The sequence below is a fragment of the Rhinoraja longicauda genome, chromosome 16, assembly GCF_053455715.1.
Source record: "Rhinoraja longicauda isolate Sanriku21f chromosome 16, sRhiLon1.1, whole genome shotgun sequence".
Classification (NCBI taxonomy): Eukaryota; Metazoa; Chordata; class Chondrichthyes; order Rajiformes; family Arhynchobatidae; genus Rhinoraja; species Rhinoraja longicauda.
In genome coordinates, this window is record NC_135968.1 from 19,535,883 (window position 1) to 19,561,542 (window position 25,660).

Below are 25,660 nucleotides of genomic sequence, written 5' to 3' on the forward strand. Positions count from 1 at the left end.
GCGTATATTTTTGACCATTCATTTAATCACCTGAACTAATGTCTCCTTCCGTGTCTGGTTATGCTCCTGTGAATTAAATCAGGAGATTAATATGTTAAATCCCCATTGCCGATGAACACTTAAGGACCCAGACATATGAATATTCTGACCCACACGCTATTTAAAAGCCTGCTTGTGGGGCACTGTGGCGCAACAGTAAAGTTGCTGCATACAGCGCCAGAGACTTGGGTTCGATCCTTATTAAGGGGGCTGTCTGTATGAATTTTGTACGTCCTCCCTATGACCGTGTGGGTTTTCTCCGGGTGCTCCGGTTTCCTCCTACATTCGAAAGACGTACAGGTTTGTAGGTCAATTGGCTTCTGTAAATTGGAAATTGTCCCTGGTGTGTAGGATAGAACCAGCTTATCGCTGGTCGGCGGGGACTCAGTGGGCCGAAGGGCTTGTTTCCATGCTGTATCTCTAAAGTCTAAAGTCTAAAGGCAAATGCCACCTGAGCTCAAATTTGAAGAATGGACTATTGAGCAGGGCATTAGAGTCATTGTTCAAGCTGTGAAGGCATTTGGAAACCAGAACAGAAAGAAAGTCTATAATTCGTATAAACACTAGCTATTTTGGAGAAAAACAACATCGTTTACATTTAGTCAGAGCCTCCTGTGTCTGCATTGTTAAATTAACCGCATACCATTATGTGGCAACGGTATTTTGTGGGGAAAAAAGCACAATCAACTGTAGAGAGAGGGGCCAATGAAAAGAATATACGGGAATCTACAATATCCATGAGTCTCACCATCTTTTGCATTGATGCCAATAGACTGATCTTTCAAGGACTGCTCCAGACCTTGAAGTGATTCAGATCATCTACCATGCCCCTATTTTTAGGTCGGAATTTTCTCTGTAGACACAACAGAGAGCTCTCACGATTTTTTTAAAAAAAACAGCTTTAAGGAGCAAATAAGGTTTCAAATTCTTGTTTTGCTTTCAAGTGATTCCAATGGTGGGCAGATTTAAGGAAAATATTAACAAGTATACACTGAAGGCAAGCAAATTTGTCTGCATACTCTGGAGGACATGGATTGGCGACTTTTCAGGTCGGGTCCCTTCTTCAGACTGAAATGGTGGTCGCTTCTCCATGTCCTCCACAGATGCATTGAGTTGAGGCAACCGGTAAATAAGTAACAGTTGGGTCCAATTAGTTGATATTGGATTGGCCTACTTGAAACTCGTCAGCCTTCTCCTCATAAACTCAGGCATTGCAGCCAGACAAGAGAAGAGAAAGGGGGGGGGAGATAACATGCAGGAGAGAAGGGGAAGGAAGGAAGTGAGAAAAATTGGGGTGCCTCCCTGCTAGTTATGTTCCCTTGTTGCAAGTTGGAGGAAGACTGAGCCACCGGGACAAACCCGAGACCACCAGCACCACACACTGGTCAAGACTGGGCTGCCGGGAAAAGCCCTAGACAGCCAGTGGCTCCACTGAGGTCAAGACTGAGTGGCCAGAGATCTGAGACCGCTAATGCCTCTTACATTGCCTAAGGCAATGAGGGACTATGCCCACACACAGAGGCAAAGACTGAGATTGAGACCACTAGTGATGCCTCTTCAAGTCCATCGCTGAGATGCCAGGACAAGCCTGAGACCACCAGCACTTACTCCTGAGGCAAGGGTGAACGGCAGGTAAATGGGACCTTAAAGTTATGCCCTCTGGTTCTTGATTCCTTAACCTTAGGAAAATCATTCTGCACTTTCACCGAGCTATGCCCCTTCAATATTTTGTATACCCCTATAAGATCACTCCTCAGTTTCCAAGGGATAAAGTCTTGGCTTGCCCAACTTCTCCATAAAACGTAGTCCCTTGTGTCCTCACTATATCCTCGCAAATTTTTCCAGTTTAATAGCATCTTTCCCATAGCAGGATGACCAAAACTGAACACAATACCCCAAGTCTGGCCTCGCCAACATCTTGCACAACTGTAACCTAACAACCCAACCTCTATACTCATCGCTGACTGATGAAGGCCAGAATGGCAAAAGCTTACTTCACCATCATATCTACCTGCGATGCCACTTTCAGGGAACACTGTACTTGTACTCCTAGGTCCTTCTTTTCTACCACACTTCCAGGGCCTTACTGTTCACTGTAAAAGTCACACTCTGGTGAGAACATCACCACAGAGCAATCAGACCGGTGGTGGGAGACAGTGCTGGGGCTCGAGGGCGTCTGGGGCCCCTGTAGCAGCCTGGGATTTGATCCGGTGAACTGCAGCTATATACCAACCACAGTCCCAGCTCGTCCAGAGAGAGAAGGCCTTCAAGCCTGGCCCTACATGCCCCATGGACCGGGAATCAGCGAGGAGGTGGATGGAGATGGCAACACGGGGCCTGGTAATAAGAACCAGGGGGTCTTACCTTCCTCGCCCTCGAGGCTGGCTGCGGGAGGTGCTCCCCAAGGATCAAGGGCTGAAGAGGGCCAGATGTGGAAAGGGACATCAGTTCGTGGGATGACCAGAATGGAGGTGACAGCTGCAATGGGCCTTTGTGGCCAGCTGCAGCTGGGACTGTAAAATGGTGCCAAAATGGCATTTCTTGCATATGGACTCAGTGGGCTGTTCTGTGCATACTACACTGACCGGAGCAATTGTGCTTATCTATGGGGATAGTCTTTCTGAGCCATATGCAACATAGTATCGCACTGTACCTGGTACACGTGACAATAAAGAAACCATTGAACTATCGATGATGGATCTTGGCATGAAACGTCACCCATTCCATCTCTCCAGAGATGCTGCCTGTCCCACTGAGTCACTCCAGCTTTTTATGTCTATCTTGGAACTATTGATAACTTTGATCGAGACAGTGTGAGGGGGATTCACAAAATTCCTGTCAAAGCTTCTTCAAAGTCGGCATGCGTTGAAAAAAATTGACAATGGAATAGTCAAATGGTGCCTTGGAGTATAGGTTGTGAATTTTTAAAAGGTTCTCACTGATTCTCCAGAGATGCTGCCTGACCCGCTGATTACTCCAACACTTGGTGTCTATCCTTAGTTTAAATCAGCACCTGCAATTCTTTGTTTCGACAGCTCCACTACAAACTGCCAATCAGAAATGTCAGCAATAAACTTTGAGATAAAAAGATGAAACATGAATCTGAAATATGAAAGGAAAATGTAACATTTTGGAAATGGATAATTCACTAGCATCAGAATTTTAAAAAGTTAAGAATTTTGGTGAAATAATTGTAATTGTAATTAATTTATTAGCCAAGTATGTAAAAACATTCAAAGCATTTGATTTGCCTTGCAGTCATACCAAAAAAGCAACAAGAAACACAACTACATAAAAATTAACATAAACATCCACCACAGTGCACTGTGAGGGAAGGCAATAACGTATAATCTTCTTCCCTCCTTTTCTCCCGCGGTTGAGGCAGTCAAACCACCCGCAGTCGGGGTGAGCGAAGGTCCCACAGCTGGCGAACGAAGCTTCCGCCTCAGGGCGATCGAAGCTCCTGCGATTGGGGCGGTCGAAGCTCCTACGGTTGGAGCTCCCGAAGTCAAACACCAGCAGGGACCGTCAGCTCCACGATGTTAAGTCTGCAGGCTCCCGCGGTTGGAGTTCCCGAACTCGATTCCCAGCAAAGGGACCCCAGCAAAGGGACTCCATGATGTTAGGCTGCAGTGCGAACGGAGATATGATCGGAAAAAGTTGCATCTCCGCTGAGGAAAGAGATTAAAAAATGTTTCCCCCACCCCCCATAATACAAAATTAAAGATACACTACATATTAACCAATCAGACATCGAATGATCTACTAAAGGTTGCAAATATTTTCTATTTTCAAGAAATATGTGTTCGCAGTTACAAGTCATTTCAAGGATAGACCTTTTGTGCCTTTGTCTCCCTTTTGTCTTCTCATCATCTCTAGCCTTTATCCACCGATTGGTGTGGACTCGATGGGCCGAAGGTCCTGTATCCATCGATTTGCTATGCTGGAATAATGCAATGGGTCAGGCAGCATTTCTGGAGAAAAGGACCTGTTTCCATGTTGTATCTGTAAACTATTTTTTTAAAAATAAATAACTTGGGTATTTTGGAGTTTTTAAATATTTTGCAGAACAATTTGAATTATCTTTTGTTTGGCTTATAAGGTTATTAAAAGCTTTCAGTAAGGCTCGCTGCATGAAAATGCATGTCTGGTTTATAATCTTTCTACTACTTTTCTGAAGGAGTTGATTCTAAGTTGGGTTCCCAATCTTTTGTGGCTTGTTATTCCACTCCAGTAAGCATTTTTCATGTATGTATCTAGATAGATTCTTCCATAAGGGAGAGGATCACAACAAAGCTACATTCTGTCATTAGCTAATTAAATGATACAGACACCCAGGGAGATTTTATAATGAACATGAACAAGAGCACTGGGCATTTCTTTCTGTGGAAACAAGAGAATAAGAATTGTAACATCTCAAATAATGCCTTGGCTGACTTCAACCAATTTAGCACATCTATCAGTTAAAATCTGAAAGCCTCCCCATAAGAAAACAGAGTCATACAGCATGGAAACAGGCTCTCCGGTCCAATGCCCATGCCAACAAAGATACCCCATCTACACTAGTCCCAAAAGGGCACATGCAGCTGGAGCAACTCTGTGGGCCAAGCAGCATCTCTAGAGAACATGGATAGGTGATGAATATGGATATGTCATCTTTCCATGTTCTCCAGAGATGCTGCTTAACCCTCTGAGTTACCCCAACACTCTGTGACCTTTTGTGTAAATCAGCGTCTGCAGTTCCTAGTTTCTACACTAGTTCCATGTGCCTGCATTTGGCCCATATCCCTCAAAATCTTTCCTATCCATGTACCTTTCCAGATGTCTCTTAAATGTTGCTATAGTACCTGCCTCGACTACCACCTCTGGCAGCATTTTCCATATACCCACCACCTTCTGTGCGAAAATATTCCCTATTCAATCTTCCCTCTCTCATCTTAAACCTGTCCTCTGGTTCTTGATTGTTAAGGTGGTTATAAAGCCATAGGAAATGTCTCCTTTATTAACCAAGCCATTATGTACATTTTCAGAGGGTTGGATACTTATTAGATCAGGAGAACTTTTACTAAGCTATGGAGAAGGGACAAGGGGTAGCCCTTGCAGGGTAAATGGCCTCCTTCTATGTTGTAATCATTCCACGTTTTTAAAGGATAAATAAATGCTAAATACTGCAGATGCTCGAAACTGAAATCATTGCATGAATTGCTGATCATTTCCAAGATTTCCTGCTTCATATACAACCTTTTAACTTTGTTCAATATTAAATAATGCTGCATTGGTTTTTTTTCAGACTTTGCTATTTCAATCAGCAGTTCATTTTTATTGTCACATGTAACCAGATATAGACAAATCAACCTCCCCTCCATTGACTCGAGTTGCACCTCACGCTGCCTCGGCAAGGCCACCGGCATAATCAAGAACCAGTCGCACCCTGACCACTTCCTCTTCTCCTCTCCCATCGGCAAAAGGCTCAGAAGTGTGAAAAGGTACACCTCCAGATTCAGGGACAGTTTCTTCCCAGCTGTTATCAGGCAACTGAATCATCCTACCAACAACTAGAGAGCAGTCCTAAACTACTATCTACCTCATTGGAGACCCTTGGACTATTTTTGATTGGATTTTACTGCCTTTATCTTGCACTAAAGGTTATTCACGTTATTCCCTTTATCGTGTATCTGTACACTGCGGGCGGCTCGATTGTAATCTTGTATTCTATTTTCGTCTGGTTCGCAGGCAATTAAAGCTTTTCACTGTATCTCGAGACACGTGACAATAAACTAAACTTAAATATAGTGACATTCTTTATTTTGCGTGCAACGCAGGAAAATCATATCGTACATTAGCAGAATTATAAGTTTAAGAAAATAACTGCAGATGCTGGTACAAATCGAAGGTATTTATTCACAAAATGCTGGAGTAACTCAGCAGGTCAGGCAGCATCTCAGGAGAGAAGGAATGGATGACGTTCGGGTCGAGACCCTTCTTCAGAATTCAGAAAGCAGAATTATAGATAGAGAAGTGCAAGAGTGCAACGATTGCAGTGTAAAAATGCAGCTCAATGGACGGAGATAGTCCGAGGTGCACTCCCGCGGACTTGACAGGTACACACCCACGTGCACACTGACGTTCATTGATACAAATACACGGCCCGTGCAACAAGGGCACGAGCCTGGGCAGCCAGCGGGAAAACACGTTCCGATTGGCTCCCATCCACCAGCCCCGTCCCCCATCCGGTTGGCTGCTTCCATATTAGGGCAGCGTCGCAACACGTGCCTGGCAGCGGCAAGCCAATGGGGACGGGAGGTCGGCGGGGAGGGCTGGTGTCGACTGGGTTGGCGGGTGCCCTACGTGGGCCCGCCCACCCTCGTTTCTGATTGGGCGCCGTCCAGGAACGGCCCGCCCCCGCGCCTTTCCCATTGGCCGGAGGCTGCCTTCCATCCGGGCCGTGAGTGGCTGCCCATCAAAGCCGGGCGCGCGGGTGACGGTTGGCCGGAGCTCGAGGCGGAGCTGGGTCCGAGTTTGAGTCAGAGCGCGAGGTTGTGTGAGGGGGGCGGGGGGACGGACCGATGGGCTCGGCGGGATAACAGCCATTAATACTGGGAAAGAGGCGTGTAATGCCGGTGCAAAGAGAAGGGGAGATGCCGAGAGAGGAATGACAGACACTGATTGTTAGATGTGACCCCCCCCACCTCCCTCCCTCCCTCCCTCCGCATACATAGCTATAATTTACACTCGTTGAGGGGGGCAGCGCCTCCATTTCCATGACAAACATGGCGGCCGGCAGCAGCAGCAGCGGCCGAGTCGGTTTCTTCCTGGGCGCTTGCTGCTGCTGCCTGCTGCTGCTGCAGGGCTGCGAGGCGACGGCGGAGGGGGAAGAAGCCAGCACGGTCATCATCGGCCTGAGGCTGGAGGACACGGACGACGTGACGAGCATGGGAGGAGGCGTGGTGCGGGTGAGCGAACGCACCCGGGTCCGGCTGCGGCTCTACGGCCGCCACATCGACAACAGCACCTGGAGCCGCATCGGGTTCACCGAGCACCGGCGCACGGCGGCCGACCGCGACTTCGACCCGTGCGGTGTCCGCACCTCGGACATCGTGGTGCTGCCCGGCGTGGCGGTCAGCCGCCGCAGCACGGGGGTCATCGAGATGGACATCAAGCCGCTGCGCAAGACGGAGAAGACCAAATCTTATTACCTGTGCACGGCGAACGGCCGGGCTCCCGAGCCGGCAGACTGGCTCTACCACGACGCCGAAGACACCATGGTGGTGGTGGTGGAGGAACGGAAATTCTTGCTGCCTTTCTGGCTGCAGGTCATCTTCATCTCGGTGCTGCTCTGCCTGTCGGGCATGTTCAGCGGCCTCAATCTGGGCCTGATGGCACTCGACCCCATGGAGCTGCGCATCGTGCAGAACTGCGGCACGGACAAGGAGAAGAACTACGCCAAGCGCATTGAGCCGGTGCGGCGACAGGGCAACTACCTGCTCTGTTCGCTGCTGCTGGGCAACGTGCTGGTCAACACCACCCTCACCATCTTGCTGGACGACATCGCCGGCTCAGGTGTGGTGGCCGTGGCCATGTCCACCGTGGGCATCGTTATCTTCGGAGAGATCGTGCCTCAGGCTATCTGCTCCCGTCACGGCCTGGCAGTGGGCGCCAACACCATCGTCCTCACTAAGTTCTTCATGCTGCTTACCTTCCCCGCCTCGTATCCGGTCAGCCGGCTGCTCGACGTGATCCTGGGCCAGGAGATCGGTACCGTGTACAACCGCGAAAAGCTGCTGGAGATGCTGCGGGTCACCGATCCTTACAACGACCTGGTCAAGGAGGAGCTCAACATTATCCAGGGCGCGCTGGAGCTCAGGACTAAGACGGTGGAGGACGTGATGACTCCTCTGCGGGACTGCTTCATGATCGCTTGCGAGGCGATCTTGGATTTCAGCACTATGTCCGAGATCATGGAGAGCGGTTACACCAGGATCCCGGTCTACGAGGGCGAGCGGTCCAACATCGTTGATCTGCTTTTTGTCAAGGACCTGGCATTTGTGGACCCCGATGACTGCACTCCTTTGAAGACCATCACCAAATTTTACAACCACCCCTTGCATTTTGTCTTTAACGACACCAAGCTGGATGCAATGTTGGAAGAATTTAAAAAAGGTGGGATAATGCCGATTATGTTTTATTTTTGATCAAATTGTCACTTTTGTAAATTTTTCTTACAGGTATCTTGTCTATCCTATGCTGCATTTGATGCATGTCAGGCAGTGCCAAGCTTCTTCGCGCCGTAATATGTTTAGGTTTTATCCATGGTTTATCAGTCGCACCTGTTTACACAATATGTGGACGCTCTCTTTCCCTGATGCGCATCTGAAAGTTGCCAGGCGTTTCGCATAGATACTTGGTGTTCTATCCTGAGTTGGGATTATGCTGACCAGGATGCAAAAATAATGGTCTGAAGCCCACCGAATGCTTTTGATCTTTTTTCCCCGAAAGCTTTGCGGTGACGTTTTCTGAACGGACAACACCACAACAGTTCACCACGATATGCAGCCTGCTTTCAAATCTTAAAATTGCAAGAGAAATATACAGCTGTATTATTTATTTACTTATTCAATAGCTGTAAGACCGATCATACACAGCAGTAACAGGATGCAACTGGAGTTCACCGACTGACATCTGGACATGTCAACATTTTACAAACCAAGTCTACTTTAAAATTAAATTCTACACATGTAAGAATGTGTTGCTCACTCTCATTGGTTTTATTCTAAAACTTGTTGCCAAGCTTACTTAGTTATTTATTTAGTTGGTAGCCTTTACATGATTTTAAAATCTCAGCTGTAACAAAAATATTTATGAATGATGGATATGCCTGCCAAGTTTTTGCTGATTGCATCTCAAAAGTCCACAGACTCGAGGTAGCTTGCAGTTAAATTCCATTTCCAGTTTGTGAGAATGTGTCAGAATACCCCAATCCTTTTGGAAGAATGAAGTTTACAAATGTATCTTCCAAAGTTTAGTTGGTGACTATCATTGCATTGAAATTTGTGTCCATCAACTCTGATAATCGGAATTGGAAGTATGTTAGGCCAGCATCTGGTGACTTGAGCAGAGGAATGAGTTGCTGCAGTAGTAAAAGGAAATTGATTTGAAATGTCAGTCCCTCTCCTGCTAAAACAAATGGAGAAAATAAACTTACATTTGGGAGCTTGTTGGTTTGCTTTTGTGGGGGACCGCATTATTAAAACATTTATCAAAAAGTCATTGCTTGTAAGTACTGACCTAAGATATACCCGGGACAAAAATTCTGACTTGCAACAAGAATCGGCTACCAGTTTTATTCATGTGGCCAAAAAATGCAGTTTTGCAGCATTCTTTAGAAGCAATTGCATAGGTTCCCTTGTAAGTTGGTGAAGTTTAACCCATTTCTTTGAAATAGTTTTTCTGTTTTGAATCTTTTCCCTGCTGCTGCATGAGGGGGCAGACTTAGTCTTTCCATCTATATTTTGTAAGCCAATTTTGGGATTATATCAAGCTTTAAGTTAAATTATTAATCCCGGAATACTTGCAAATACACATATACATTGGAGCTCTTCAACAGGTGCGTAAGATTAAAAAGCATAGTGCATCTTTAGGGTCAAGGATTTTTCTTGCTTCGGTCAATAGGTGGAATTTGGTTTCTAGCAATGTTTGGTTTTGAGTTGTTGGGATCTTCTCTTTGCCATTGGCTCCAGACCAGTAAGGGGTGGGGAGATTTTATGGAGGAAGCAATGCCAGCAGTTATGTTCTCTAAAGGATTCCCATCTGTGGGCAGAGATCGTGTTTCATGAGCTTTCTCCGATATGTAACCCATAAGTTTTATTGTTAGTGGCACAATGGTTGATGATCTTGCTGCGAGCAGTGATCACCTGTGAGTTGTGCTAAATCGTACTTGTCAACAGTGCCACTTTTTAAATACAACCAGAGCAGCTCAATGTGCACTGAAAGTATATAGTGAGATGCAGGAAATATTACCAGTCTTTGGTCAAAAGAGGTAATTATGTTTTGGCAAGTGAAAAGTACTGGAAAAAGCATACATCAATTTTGCCCAGTTCAGTGTAACAAACATGTCAGGTTCAGAATTAAAAAGCAACCTTTGAAGCCAGTTAGAAAGTCCGAGTCATTCAGCATGGGAACAGGCCCTTCAGCCCAACTCATGCATGCTGATCAAGATGCCCATCTAAACTAGTCCCATTTGGCTCATATTTGTCTAAACCTTTCCTGTCTTTTAAATGTTGTTATTGTACTTGCCTCAACTACCTCCTCTGGCAGTGCACAAACGTTCCCTCTCGGGTTCCTATTAAATCTTTCCACTCTCACCTTAAATATGTCCTTTGGTTCTTGATTTCCCCTATACCTGAGGAAAAAGCTTTGCACTCACCTTGTCAATTCCCCACATGATTTTATACACCTTGTAAGATCACTCGTCAACCTCTTGCGCTCCAAGGAGTAAAGTCCTAGCTTGCCAAATCTCACTATAGCGCAGGCCTTGGGTCCTGACAACATCCTCATAAATCTTCACTACACTCTTTCCACTTAATAACATCCTACCTCTCATGGCCAAAACTGAACACAGGTCTCCAAATGTGGTCTTGTCAATATTTTGTACAATTGTAACATAATGCCCCACCTTCTATACATGATACCCTGACTGATGAAGGCTAATGTACCAATAGTCACCTTGACCACCCTATCTACCTGTGACGCCACTTTCAGGGAACTGTCAGCCTGTACTCCTAGATCACCCTACACTCCAACATTCCCCGGGGCTCTACCATTCAATGTGAAGACCCTGCCCTGGTTCGACCTGGATACTTTTATAAGAATGGGCTAATTTTCATTGCTTGAGCAGAGGACAGGTGCAAATTCCACTGGTCAACTGCCTGAATGTCTAAATTCAACCCAAATGTTTTGATATGGGAATATTTATCATCTGCCATTAACCTGATATGTTGATTACTCAGGATGTAAGTAGTGGGTTATTCCCAGTCACGGTACTGCATAAAATTACTTTGTGTGTTACTTTGGGAGTACTGTCTGAATGCAGATTCACAACTACAGAAATTTAGAATTCAGGCGAAGGGAGCAAATTTCATATTTTGACGTCATTGGCAGGTGACTGGTAATTATATTGTCATTGGTTTTTGCTAAAGAAAGCCAAAATTATATTTTATTCTCAACATCGGAGGAGAATAGGTGAGTGCATAGGCCTCCCATTACCACCGGGAGCAAATTGACATTTGGCACTTTGGATTTCTAACATCTTGTCCTGTGTATTTGGAAACATACATACAGAAGCCAAAAAGATGATTTTGCAATATACCTTTCATGATCCCAGCAAAACTCAAAAGCTGCGGATTCAAGTTGGATATCAGTGGTTATGTTTCCAGTATTTTAGAAGTTCAATCATTATAATTAATGTTGGAAACACCAGAGTTGATTTTGTACAGTAGGTCCCACCAACAGCAAGGAGATTTATAATCCAGAAGTTCATTTTTTAATTATACTTAAGGGGTAGAATATTGAGCATTTTGGGGAGAACTCTTTTTGCCCCGATTCAAGGGCCTGACTTGGAAGGTCGCCAATCCCTTTTCCCCACATGTAAGCTGCTTGCATGTTCTTTCTTTCCTTTTCCTCTGTTGAACTGAAAGAGCAGTTGGTGTCTTGGTTTAATGTTAAAAGTTGTCACCTCAATCCACCATACTTTCAGTATTGTTCTGCAGTGTCAGCCAAAGTTGTGAGTCTAGATTGCCAGATGGTAACATGATGGAGGCAAGAGTCTACCAGTGAGCTAAAATCCATTATTTCAAAGGGAGGCATACATTTTAATTGTGCAGATTTATTCACAGTCACATTGAAAATGTTTGTTGTGGCAAAGCACCACCTCTGCTGGTGAGGGATACTAGTTTGTGAGATGCCAAAATCTTGAATTCCTACTCCTACCATTTTGTTCTTGTAACAGCGCTGATCATTTTGCCTCTTGGGGAATTGGATAACTCCCTTAAATCATTTATATTGGATTTTGTAGAAAAATTAAGGGAAAGGCAATAATTCCCAGGCTGAGTACTCTAACTGTACTTTGAATATTTTATTTTTTTCTCTTAATTTGCGTTCTTGAAATCCACAGGGTGTATGGCTTATAGCATAAATGAAGTGCCTTGTAACACAAATTTAAGATTCATAACCCCCAGAAGGGCTTTTTCCAGAAGGGGTTTTTCTCAAAGATGTCTCAATTGAATTTTTATATCCAATCCAGGGTATGGTGATGTGGATTATTGTTTGTTTGGAGTTTGATTTGTCACTTGTGTGTAGAGTGGGCGCATCGCCCAATGTATCATTTGAGATCCTGTTTAAAATGTCCATGTTTATCAATGCATTGGAATCCAGTGAAACCTTCCTTTTAGTTCCATCTTCTAGTCAGTGTTGGCATTCCGGGCTCTATTCCATTAATTTGTGTTAAAATTACGAGGTACAAGCTGTGGGGCCAGAATAGTTTCCTTGCAACAGTGTAGCAACATGTAGGGGGGAGAAGTGGTTGCTGTCGGAGAGAAGACAAAAGAGACTACTGATGCTGGAATCTGGAACAAAGGCAGGATGCTGTTTCTTCTCTGTCCTATATCAACCTGTGCCTTTTGCCTCCATAAATGTTGATTGACCCGCTGAGTTCTTCTAGCCTTCTGTTTATGTTTTGGTGTCAGAGATTCTGAAACTTTGATGCAGATTATAGGTAGTTCATTTGGTGTATGTTTTGTAGCATCCTTCAGAATTGTTTCTTTCGGTAACCATTTTAAAAGAACCTTTTTGAAGTTTGTTTACCAATACTTTTTTTACCTTGCCTTATTGTACTAATACAGTTGCAGGTTGGTCTTGTTATACATGTCTCCTGTCATTTTCTCAGTATTCTTATGTTTAGCATACACCTTTTTCTGTTTATACTAAAATCAAACATAGTATTCTGCTTATAGTCTGACTTGTACATGATTTCCGTGGGAAATGTTTCTTTGATTGTGGAAAACATACAAATCCTTTTGAACAGAAATTATACATTTCTTCAATTGAATTTATTTTTGTCTCTTTGATATTTGGTATTGGAGGCTCAGATAATAGGATTTCGATTCACTCGTGTAATATGTAAATCATTTGGACTTTATTGTCCCTCTACTTAAGATGTTTGATATCAAAGTTGGTTGCATCATTCATGAGAATATGTTTCTTGGTTGCAGGAAGATATCTGTGAACTATTTTGATGGGCACAAAATTGGGAAATGGAATTCTATTCCAAACAATGTGGTGGAATGCTTTGGAGGGTAGACTAAGCAAGGGAATCTGAGAAATGTAGAAGAACAAGGGGATCTTGGAATGTATTTTAACGGATCCCTAAAAAAAGTGGTAGATAAATGTAGGGGATGCTACAGGTATGTAGGTTAATTGGCTGGGTAAATGTAAAAATTGTCCCTAGTGGGTGTAGGATAGTGTTAATGTACGGGGATCACTGGGCGGCACGGACTTGGAGGGCCGAAAAGGCCTGTTTCCGGCTGTAGATATATGATATGATATGATATGCTTGTTTTTATCAACTGACTAGAGTGCAGAAGCAGGGAGATTATATTTGTACTGAATAAAACTGCTCCCAGCTGGAGCACTGTATACAGATTGTTGCACTATGGGATGGATGTGATGGCAGCAGATAGGATGCCAAGGACATTTCTAAAGATTTTTGTTAGCACTGAAAAATTACATTACACTGCTAACTAGTATTGTTTTTGGAAGAATAGGCAGACACCAATTAAAGTAACCTGTCAATTAAATATTGTCAGACCTAAAGTTTAGTAGGAACTCTTTCCTTTGGCACAGCAAGGGGAAGAGATTTAACATGGGGTGCACAAGGGTGATGGGTGCAGATGCTATCACTGGGATATGTGCAAGTAACACCCTGATCAATCTCTTCAGAATCCTTTCCAACTTAATGACGTCCTTCCTATGGGTGGCAAACAAAACTAATCTCCCCAATGAGTTGTACAGCTTTACTGCGATGCCCCAAATTTTGTACTCAATACCCCTCCCAATGAAGGCAAGCATCCCAAAACACCCGGTCTACCTGAACCTCCACTTTCGGGGAACTACATATTTGTCCTCGTAGATTGTCCGATAGTGTTCAGTGTTACCTTCTTTCAGTTTGTAAACAAGTAGAAGAAAACAGGATGAATATTGTTGATGCTCATAAAATTTGCTTGATTAAATTCCAAGGTTGGTGATATTTCTAAATAGTTTTGAGGCAAGAGGCTTTTTAGTTAACAATAAATTGTAGATGGGTCACATATGTTGAGCTTGATAGGTAAAAAATAAATACCAGGTGCCTTTTTTTGTAAAATATGCTCCAGTTAGTATAATCTTTGTTAGTTGAGGACTTTGATTTGAAATCAAGCAGTAAATCTACGGAAATGTTTTATTATTGTTGCTGAGTACTGTGATCAGGTCATATTTTAAGTTATTTAATGATCTCCACTGCTGACAAGGAAAATAATTGCTTTTGGCATTTACATTTCAAGATGAGACAGCTTGAAACAACAGGATGCTGGGATTCTGTCACTGCAAGTACCTGAGCATATTAAAGATTGACTTAGATGCCATTCCGAAGATGATCAGATTGATTAATGGACTCTGCCTATGACTTTAGTAAAACCATTTTTATGTGAGCATTTATTTTTCAATCATAGATGGTTGTAAGTAAAATTATGCAGTAGAAGTATTCAGTGTATAGGCAGGGGATGTTATGTGCTTCAAAGCCAGAATAAAGGGAACCTTCAGCAGGATGGGAAGCACTGTTTAGCCAATATCTAAACTGTTCCTTAAAATCAGCATAACAAATTCAGAAATGGTTGTAGCCATTCACAAATAGTAAATAAAAGATACAAAGAAAATGGTATAGAAATGGAGTGGTGTGAATATCTGGGTCACCTGTGATACTTGTAACTGGTTCATATCCTGAATCTAATAAAGATTCATTGAAGCTGTGCTCTAGTATTGTCGGTTATGAACACACGCATGTAGCGAAACACTTTGAAGGATGTGTCGGTATTGTAGCTGTACAAAGGGGACCACAGAAGTATGAGGGAGGAGCAGGCCAAAGTTGACTGGAAAGGGACCTTAGCAGGGATGATGGTGGAACAGTAATGGCAGGAATTTCTGGGGATAATCCAGAAGATGCAGGATCTTTACATTCCAAAGACGAAGAAAAATTCTCGGGGTGGAAAGAGGTAACCGTGGCTGACAAAGGAGGTCAAGGACAGTATATAAAGCTAAAAGAGAAGGTGTATAACATAACAAAGATTAGTGGGAAGCCAGAGGATTGGGAACATAGAAACATAGAAAATAGGTGCAGGAGTAGGCCATTCGGCCCTTCGAGCCTGCACCGCCATTCAATATCATATCATATCATATATATACAGCGCGGAAACAGACCTTTTCGGCCCACCAAGTCCGCGCCGCCCAGCGATCCCCGTACATTAACACTATCCTACACCCACTAGGGACAATTTTTACATTTACCCAGCCAATTAACCTACAAACCTGTACGTCTTTGGAGTGTGGGAGGAAACCGAAGATCTCGGAGAAAACCCACGCAGGTCACGGGGAGAACGTACAAACTCCTTACAGTGCAGCACCCGTAGTCAGGATCGAACCTGAGTCTCCGGCGCTGCATTCGCTGTAAAGCAGCAACTCTACCGCTGCGCTGCCGTGCTGATCATCCAGCTCAGTAACCTGTACCTGCCTTCTCTCCATACCCCCTGATCCCTTTAGCCACAAGGGCCACATCTAACTCCCTCTTAAATATAGCCAATGAACTGGCCTCAACTACCTTCTGTGGCAGAGAATTCCATAGACTCACCACTCTCTGTGAAGAAATGTTTTCTCATCTCGGTCCTAAAAGACTTCCCCCTTATCCTTAAGCTGTAACTCCTGGTTCTGGACTTCCCCAACATCGGGAACAATCTTCCCGCATCTAGCCTCTCCAACCCCTTAAGAATTTTATATGTTTCTATAAGATCCCCCCTCAGTCTTCTAAATTCCAGCGAGTATAAGCCTAGTCTATCCAGTCTTTCTTCATATGAAAGTCCTGCCATCCCAGGGATCAATCTGGTGAACCTTCTCTGTACTCCCTCTAAGGCTAGAATGTCTTTCCTCAGATTAGGAGACCAAAACTGTACACAATACTCCAGGTGCGGTCTCACCCAAGGCCCTGTACAACTGCAGCAGAACCTCCCTGCTCCTATACTCAAATCCTCTTGCTATGAATGCTAACATACGATTCGCTTTCTTCACTGCCTGCTGCACCTGCACGCTTGCTTTCAATGACTGGTGCACCATGACACCCAGGTCACGTTGCATCTCCCCTTTTCCTAATTGGCCACCATTCAGGTAATACTCTGCTTTCCTGTTCTTGCTGCCAAAGTTGATAACCTCACATTTATCCACATTATATTGCCTCTGCCATGCATTTGCCCACTCGCCTAATCTATTCAAGTCACTCTGCAGCCTCCTAGCATCCTCCTCGCAGCTAACACTGCCACCCAGCTTCGTGTCATCCGCAAACTTAGAGATGTTGCATTCAATTATATATATATTGTAAATAACGGGTCCCAGCACTGAGCCTTGCGGTACTACCCCACTAGTCACTGCCTGCCATTCCGAAAAGGACCCGTTTATTCCTACTCTTTGCTTCCTGTCCGCCAACCAATTCTTTATCCACCTCAACACTGAACCCCCAATACCGTGTGCTTTAAGTTTGTACACCAATCTTCTATGTGGGACCTTGTCGAAGGCTTTCTGAAAGTCCAGATATAACACATCAACTGGTTCTCCCTTATCCGCTGTACTAGTTACATCCTCAAAAAATTCTATAAGATTCGTCAGACATGATTTGCCTTTCATAAATCCATGCTGACTTTGGCCGATGATTTCACCACTTTCCAAATGTGATGCTATCACATCTTTAATAACTGACTCTAGCATTTTCCCCACTACCGATGTTAGGCTAACTGGTCTATAATTCCCCGTTTTCTCTCTCCCTCCCTTTTTAAAAAGTGGGGTTACATTAGCTACCCTCCAATCCTCAGGAACTACTCCAGAATCTAAAGAGTTTTGAAAAATTATCACTAATGCATCCACTATTTCTGGGGCTACTTCCTTGAGCACTCTGGGATGCAGCCTCTCTGGCCCTGGGGATTTATCTGCCTTTAATCCATTTAATTTATCTAACACCTCTTCCCAACTAACCTGGATTTCCCTCAGTTCCTCCATCTCATTAGACCCCCGGTCCCCTGCTATATCCGGCAGATTGTTTATGTCTTCCTTAGTGAAGACAGAACCAAAGTAGTTGTTCAATTGGTCTGCCATCTCCTTGTTCCCTATGATCAATTCACCTGTTTCTGACTGCAAGGGACCTACATTTGTCTTAACTAGTCTTTTTCTCTTCACATATCTATAAAAGCTTTTGCAGTCAGTTTTTATGTTACCTGCCAGTTTTCTCTCATAATCTATTTTCCCTTTCCGAATTAAGCCCTTTGTCCTCTGCTGGACTCTGAATTTCTCCCAGTCCTCTGGTATGCTACTTTTTCTGGCTAATTTATATGCTTCATCTTTTGTTTTAATACTATCCTTGATTTCCCTTGTTAGCCACGGATGCACTACCTTTCCTGGTTTGTTCTTTTGCCAAACTGGGATGAACAATTGTTGTAGTTCATCCATGCGATCTTTAAATTAAGTTTTTAAAGAACAACAGAGGGTGTCTTAAAAATAAAATATGGGAGAAAAGATGAAATATGAAGGTAAGCTAGCCAAGTCAAGTCTACTTTATTTGTCACATACACATACAAGATGTGCAGTGAAATGAAAGTGGCAATGCCTGTGGATTGTGCTAAAACTACAAACAGAATAGAATTTTTTTTAAAAAGACAACACAGATTATAAATCAATACAGTAAATTAGTCCCTGGTGATATAAGAGTTAACAGTCCTGATGGCCTGTGGGAAGAAACTCTGTCTCATCCTCTCTGTTTTCACAGCGTGACAGCGGAGGCGTTTGCCTGACCGTAGCAGCTGGAACAGTCCGTTGCTGGGGTGGTATGAGTCCCCCATAATGTTGCTGGCTCTTTGATCGGCACCTCCTGGTGTATAGGTCCTGCAGGGGGGCGAGTGTAGTTCCCATAGTGCGTTCAGCCGAACACACTACTATCCGCAGAGCCTTCCTGTCCCGGGCAGAGCTGTTCCCAAACCAGATTGAGATGTTGCCGGACAAGATGCTTTCTACAGCCCCAGAGTAGAAGCACTGAAGGATCCTCAGAGAGACTCTGAATTTCCTCAGCTGTCTGAGGTGGTAAAGGCGCTGCCTTGCCTTACTCACCAGTGCGGCAATGTGTGTTGTCCATGTCAGATCCTCTGTGATGTAGACTCCCAGGTATTTAAAGCTGCTCACCCTATCCACAGTAATCCCATTTATCTCCAGTGGCGTGTACGTCCTCGGGTGTTGAGCCCTTCTAAAGTCCATAATCAGCTCCTTAGTTTTTGTGACATTCAAGAGGAGGCTGCTGTCCTGACACCAGAGTGCCAGATCAGCCACCTCCTCCCGATAGGCCTTCTCATCGTTATCGGAGATCAGGCCCACCACCACAGTGTCATCAGCAAACTTGATGATGGAGTTGGAGCTGAACCTGGCCACACAGTCATGCGTGTATAGGAAGTACAGTAGGGGGCTAAGGACGCAACCCTGGGGGGATCCTGCGTTCAGGGTGAGGAGGTTAGATGTATGTCTCCCCATCTTGACCACTCGGGGCCTGGCGGTGAGAAAGTCCAGGACCCAGGCCCAATAATATAGGAGGATAGCAAGAGTTTCTTCAGTTCAGTTATATAAAGAGGCAAGAATGGACTTTGGACTGCTGGAGAATGATGCAGGAGAAGTGACAATGGGGAGTAAAGAAATAACAGGAGTTGAATAACTTTTTTGCGTCAGTCTTCACAGTGGAAGACACCAGCAACATGCCTGAAATTCAAGAGAGTCGGGTGGACGTTAGTGGAGTGACTACCAGGGGAAATTGAAAGGGCTGAAGGTGGATGTCACCTGGGCCGGATGGGCTGCACCCTTGGGTTCTGAAAGAGGTGACTTTAAAGATTGTGGAGGCATTGATAATGATATTTCAGGAATCGCTAGAGTCAGGAGTGGTCCTAGATGATTGGAAAATTGCCGATATTACCCCGCTGCACAAAAAGGGAGCAAGGCCAAATAGTAGGAACTAGAGGCTGGTTGGTCTGACTTCAGTGGTTGGTAAGATTTTAGAGTCCATTATGAAGGATGAGGTTACGGAGTACTTAGAAGTTCACGATGAAATAGGCTGAAGTCAGCATGGCTTTGTGAAGGGGAGATCTTGCTTGAAAAATTTGCTGGAATTCTTTGAAGAAGTAAATAGCAGGACAGACAAAAGTGTCAATGGATGGTGTTTGCTTAGATTTTCAGAAAGCCTTTGATAAGGTGCCACACGTTAGGCTGCTTAGGAAAATGAGAGCCCATGGTATCAAAGGGTAGATACTAGTATGGGTAGCAGGTTGGCTGGATGGCAAAAGACAAATAATGGCAATAAAGGGGGCTTTTTCCGGTTGGCTGCCAGTGACCTGTGGAGTTCTGCAAGGGTCAATAGACAATAGGTGCAGGAGTAGGCCATTCGGCCCTTCGAGCCAGCACTGCCATTCAATGTGATCATGGCTGATCATTCTCAATCAGTACCCCGTTCCTGCCTTCTTCCCATACCCCCTGACTCCGCTATCCTTAAGAGCTCGATCTAGCTCTCTCTTGAATGCATTCAGAGAATTGGCCTCCACTGCCTTCTGAGGCAGAGAATTCCACAGATTCACAACTCTGACTGAAAAAGTTTTTCCTCATCTCAGTTCTAAATGGCCTACCCTTTATTCTTAAACTGTGGCCCCTTGTTCTGGACTCCCCCAACATTGGGAACATGTTTCCTGCCTTTAACGTGTCCAACCCCTTAATAATCTTATACGTTTTGATAAGATCCCCTCTCATCCTTCTAAATTCCAGTGTATACAAGCCTAGTCGCTCCAGTCTTTCAACATATGACAGTCCCGCCATTCCGAGAATTAACCTAGTAAACCTACGCTGCACACCCTCAATAGCAAGAATATCCCTCCTCAAATTTGGAGACCAAAACTGCACACAGTCCTCCAGGTGCGGTCTCATTATGGCCCTGTACAACTGCAGAAGGACCTGTTTGCTCCTATACTCAACTCCTCTTGTTATGAAGGCCAACATTCCATTGGCTTTCTTCACTGCCTGCTGTACCTGCATGCTTCCTTTCAGTGACTGATGCACTAGGACACCCAGATCTCGTTGTACGTCCCCTTTTCCTAACTTGACACCATTCAGATAATACTCTGCCTTCCTATTCGGTGCATGGTGGCGCAGCGGTAGAGTTGCTGCCTTACAGCGAATGCAGCGCTGGAGACTCAGGTTCGATCCTGACTACGGCCGCCGTCTGTATGGAGTTTGTACGTTCTCCCCGTGACCTGCATGGGTTTTCTCCGAGATCTTCGGTTTCCTCCCACACTCCAAAGACGTACAGGTATGTAGGTTAATTGGCTGTGCAAATGTAAAAATTGTCCCTAGTGGGTGTAGGATAGTGTTAGTGTGCGGGGATTGCTGGGCGGCACGGACCCGGTGGGCCGAAAGGCTTGTTTCTGCGCTGTATCTCTAAATCTAAAAATCTAAATCTTTTCGTACCACCAATCACACTTATCCACATTAAACTGCATCTGCCATGCATCCACCCACTCACACAACCTGTCCAAGACACCTCATAGCATCTTCCTCGCAGTTCACACTATGCTGGGGCCGCTACTCTTCACGTTGTATGTTAATGATTTGGACGAGGGGATTGAAGGCTTTGTGGCAGTTTGTGGATGATACAAAAATAGGTGGAGGGGCATGTAGTACAGAGAAAGCTAGGACACCACAGTAGTGGAGGCTTGGGAGAGTGGGCAGCGAAGTGGCAGATGGAATAGAGTATAGCAAAGTGTGGAGTTATGCATTTTGGTAGTTGGAATAAAGGTGTAGACTATTTTCTAAATGTGGAGAGAATCCAGAAATTGGAGGTGCAAGGGGACTTGGGAGTGATTGTGCAGGATTCCCAAAAAGTTAATCTGCAAGTCGAATTGGTAGTAAATAAAGCAAGCTCAATGCTAGCATTTATTTCAAGAGGGCTTGAATGCAAAAACAGGGATGTAATGTTGAGGCTCTAAGGCACTGGTAAGGTCGCATTTGGAATATTGTGGGCACCATTTCTGAGGAAGGATGTGCTGGCTCTAGAGAGGGTCCAGAGGAGGTGAGTAGGTTAACCTATGATGAGCGTTTGTCAGCACTGGGCCGGTACATGCTGTAATTTAGAAGAATGAGGGGGGACCTCTTTGAAACATACAGAATAGTGAAAGGCTTGGATAGAGTGGACATGGAGAGGATGTTTCCAGGACTAGAGGTCATAGCCTTCAAATTAAAGGACGTTCCTTTAGGAAGGAGATGGGGAGAAATCTCTTTAGTCAGAGGGTGGTGAAAGTGTGGAATTCTTTGCCACAGAAGGCTGTAGAGGCCAAGTCAGTGGATATTTTTTAAGGCAGAGATAGATTCTTGATTGGTACAGGTGTAAGAGGTTATGGTGAAAAGTCAGGAGAATTGGGTTAGGAGGGAATGATGGATCAGCCATGATTGAATAGCGGAGTAGACTTGATGGCCCAAATGGCCTAATTCTACACCTATTCCTTATGACCTTATGAAGTGAAGTGGGGAGAGAGGATGTTTTTTGAGAGGGAAATAAATGCTGATGAAGGATTTTAAACACAAGGGCAAGAAGCTTGGAGTTTTGATGATTGGCCTCTAATGTCAGAAAATGGGGATCTAAGTTTTTATAGTGATTAAAGACAATTGTACAAGATAACAATTCTCCAAAATGGCGGCGCTGCCATAGCAGCTGCGGCTTACCTGCGGTCCATTTGTCTTTGTGTTTTTGTTGTTTTTTTGTCTTAATTGTAGTTGTGATGTCGTGTTTTTGTGTTTGTGTACTATGTGTGTATGTGGGGGAGGGGGGGAACTGTAAAATTGTAAATATGTGTCCCTTCCGAACGGAGACCCGACCTTTGTGTTCTGGGTCGTGTCTCCGTTCCTGCTGCGGCCTACCATCGGCCCAACTCCTGGAGCTGGCGGCCTCCAGGGCTCCGGTTCGCAGAGCCCGCGGACCGGACTGACCATCAGCGGAGCCGGCCGTCTTCGGAGGCTGCGGGAGCGGCTGCAACTCGCCTTAGGCTCGGGCCGCGTGGATGCCGACATTGGGAGCTCCGGCAGCGGCAGCGTGTTCGCCCGCCCCGGATCGCGGGGCTTGGGTCGCGGACATTTCACCGTCCGGCGCGGCATAAAATAGGCGGCGGGATATTTCTCTGCTGGGCGGGGGCTTCAATGTCGGGAGCCGCGACCGCCCCGACGTGCAGCAACAGCGGCAGCAGCAGCGTGTTCGCCCGCCCCGGATCGGACTTATCATCGGCGGAGCCGGCCGTCTTCGGAGGCTGCGGGGGCGGCTGCGACTCGCCTTAGGCTTGGGCCGCTGCGGACCGTCCGGCGCAGCCTGCAACCACAACAACCTGACCGCGGGAGAGGACAGCAGGGGAAGGGAAAAGACATTGTGGCCTTCCATCACAGTGAGGAGAGGACTGGAGGAGACTCACTGTGATGGATGTTTTCTTGATGGATGTTTCTTTTGTGTGTTTTGGGGGTTGTGTCATTTTAATGCCTATTTTGATGCTTTTGTTGTTGGACCGGGTGACTGAATTTCGTCCAATTTGGATGACAATAAAGCTATCTTGAATGTTGGGCTGATGTTTTTGTAGGGAGTGGAAATTCAAAGCATCTTTTGGGAAGTATTACCATATTTGAACCTGTAAGTAAATGTATTGAAAGGGTTCAAAGAAAGCAGCAAAAGCATACCGTAGCACAGGGATGGAACTGGGTAATCTTCATTATGGAGAAGATAAGAAATTTGGACGGTTCTCCAGGTAAAATGGCATCCAGAGATTGTAAGTAATCGGATGCATCCTGAGGCAGATACAGTGGTGCTCTTAGCAAGCAAGCAGCAGGCTCTTTAAGAGAGTGTTTCAAGTTAATTCACCAATTATACTATTGTGATTGATAGAATAATGGGTTACAATGAGTCAAAGTACAGGAGCATCTGAATGGTGCCAGAACAACCATCTTCTTCTTAATGTTAACAAGACCAAGGTATGATTGATTTCATGAAGGAAAAGCCAAGGATCCATGAACCTGTCTTCATGGATGGCGGCAGTGAAGGCAACAGCTTCAATTTACTGTGAGTGCACTTCTCAAGATCTGTCATGAGCCCAACACATTGATCCAATCATAGAGATACAACATGTCACCAAATACTCTTGAACATCTGCAAGTGTATCAAGAGCATGCTGTCTGATTGCATTGTGGTCCTGTTTGGTAACTTGAATGCCTGGGGAAAAAAGGAGGCTGCAAAAATGGTGGACATTATCCAGTCCAGCACAGATATTGACCTCCCAGCCAACTCTAACTCAAGAAGGCAGCTAGTATCAAAGACCCACACCACCCTGGCCTCACTCTCATCGCACTGTTACCATCGGGCAGAGAATGCAGGTGCCTGAGGACCACTATCTCCATGTTCAGGAAGTTTCCACCCATCAGCCATCAGACTTTTAAATCACACTGCAAAGTCCAAACTATGGCCTCCAACAAGCTGCTGTGGACTTTATATAAGTTGCACTACGTAGGTTGGCTTGCAAAAAATAGTTTGATTACCTGGTATTGCTGATAATTTATTGTATTGATTATTGTGCATTTTGCTGCTCGTGTGGTAATGTGTCTGTAAAGCTGCAGCAATTAAGAATGTTATTGTTTTATTCCCAGTACATTTGACAATTAAGCACTCTTGTCAAGGGACACTTGACTTTGTCTTCCCAATTATTATGGAGCAGTTGGCTTATCTGAGGCTGAATGTTTACCATATTTACCACATTCCCATATGATGTCGGAGGCCATTTTGTCCTCATCTGTCAATGTTTGCTCACAGAGCAATTACATTATTTACTAATTTTCCCCACATATTCTCTCCACATTCCCTAACTACCTTAGATTCTGCACTCACCTACATAGTAGTAGTAATTAATGGTGACCAGTTAACTTGCCAACTTCAAATCTTTGCAAAGTGGGAGAAAACCTGAGTGTCTGGCGAAAGTGCAATTATAGGGAGAATGTGGACACTTTGAGCAGATAATACTAGAGATCAGGATTAAAGCTGGGTTGCTGATGCTGTGAGGCGGTTTAACCATACAAGTGCTGAGAGGAAATATTACTATATATATGGAAATTGAATCTATATCATATCATATATATACAGCCGGAAACAGGCCTTTTCGGCCCACCAAGTCCGTGTCGCCCAGCGATCCCCGTACATTAACACTATCCTACACCCACTAGGGACAATTTTTTTTTTTACATTTACCCAGCCAATTAACCTACATACCTGTACGTCTTTGGAGTGTGGGAGGAAACCGAAGATCTCGGAGAAAACCCACGCAGGTCACGGGGAGAACGTACAAACTCCTTACAGTGCAGAACCCGTAGTCAGGATCGAACCTGAGTCTCCGGCGCTGCATTCGCTGTAAAGCAGCAACTCTACCGCTGCGCTACCGTGCCGCCATATCTGTGGCTCATGTCACCAAGGTCATAGGTAATAATGCAATGAAGACAGTCCTGTAAAAGCTGAACAACAAATGTGATGATATGGTTGATAATTACAGACCATAGAAGTTCTGGATAAGTTGGAATGAATTACATTCATAGAATGCAATAAAATATTTGATCCTCTGCAAATTTAATCCACCCACTATTGCTTCCAGCTGTCAATACCAGGCTCTGGAATTCCTTTCCTAAAATCCTTATGCCACTCCAACTTTGTACCAAAGGTAGATCATTTATCCTAACATTTTCATGGAGCAATGTCAAATTCTGTTAATGTATTCGGGACACATTTTGGGATGTTTTTGATGTGTAAATGGTAGTTCTTGTGAATTAGACAAGTTTCACTTCTGCGGGAGAGACAGGAACCTAATGGGAACTTTTTAAACACTGGGGAAAGAGAGGCACATATTTGGAAAATGGCAATATGTTTAGGGACCTTTAAGATGCCAAGGCAATTGATTTACAGTGGTCGATGATGCAAAAAAAAGTCGTGAGGATGGTTCTTCTGAGGAGCAATGATTTTGAAAGCAATTAACTTGAGCTATCTCAGCTGGCACTGGTAAAAATTAAGTTTTGCCGGAATTTATTATCTTTGCCATTTTATCGTAACAGATCAAACTTGTAAGAAGGTGCTACAAGATGACTGTAACTAGAACGATTTAATAAACTTAAAATTGGGTGATTCTTGCAAAGTTATTATTGGTTTATAAGCAAAGTTTTTCAATTTGTTGTAAAATGGTGGGGGGGGAGA

The 25,660-nt window shown here is 44.6% G+C and overlaps 1 protein-coding gene across 3 annotated transcripts in view; it reads left to right on the top strand.

The window, feature by feature from the left end:
- Positions 1 to 6,585: 6,585 nt before the first annotated feature.
- LOC144601324 (metal transporter CNNM2-like) overlaps positions 6,586 to 25,660 on the top strand; it is a 117,933-nt gene continuing 98,858 nt past the window's right edge. For all 3 annotated transcript variants that reach the window (XM_078413367.1, XM_078413368.1, XM_078413369.1), the window contains exon 1: positions 6,586 to 8,199. In XM_078413367.1, the coding sequence (XP_078269493.1) occupies positions 6,801 to 8,199 (1,399 nt within the window). In that variant the 5' untranslated portion in view covers positions 6,586 to 6,800. The remainder of the gene's footprint in view (positions 8,200 to 25,660) is intronic.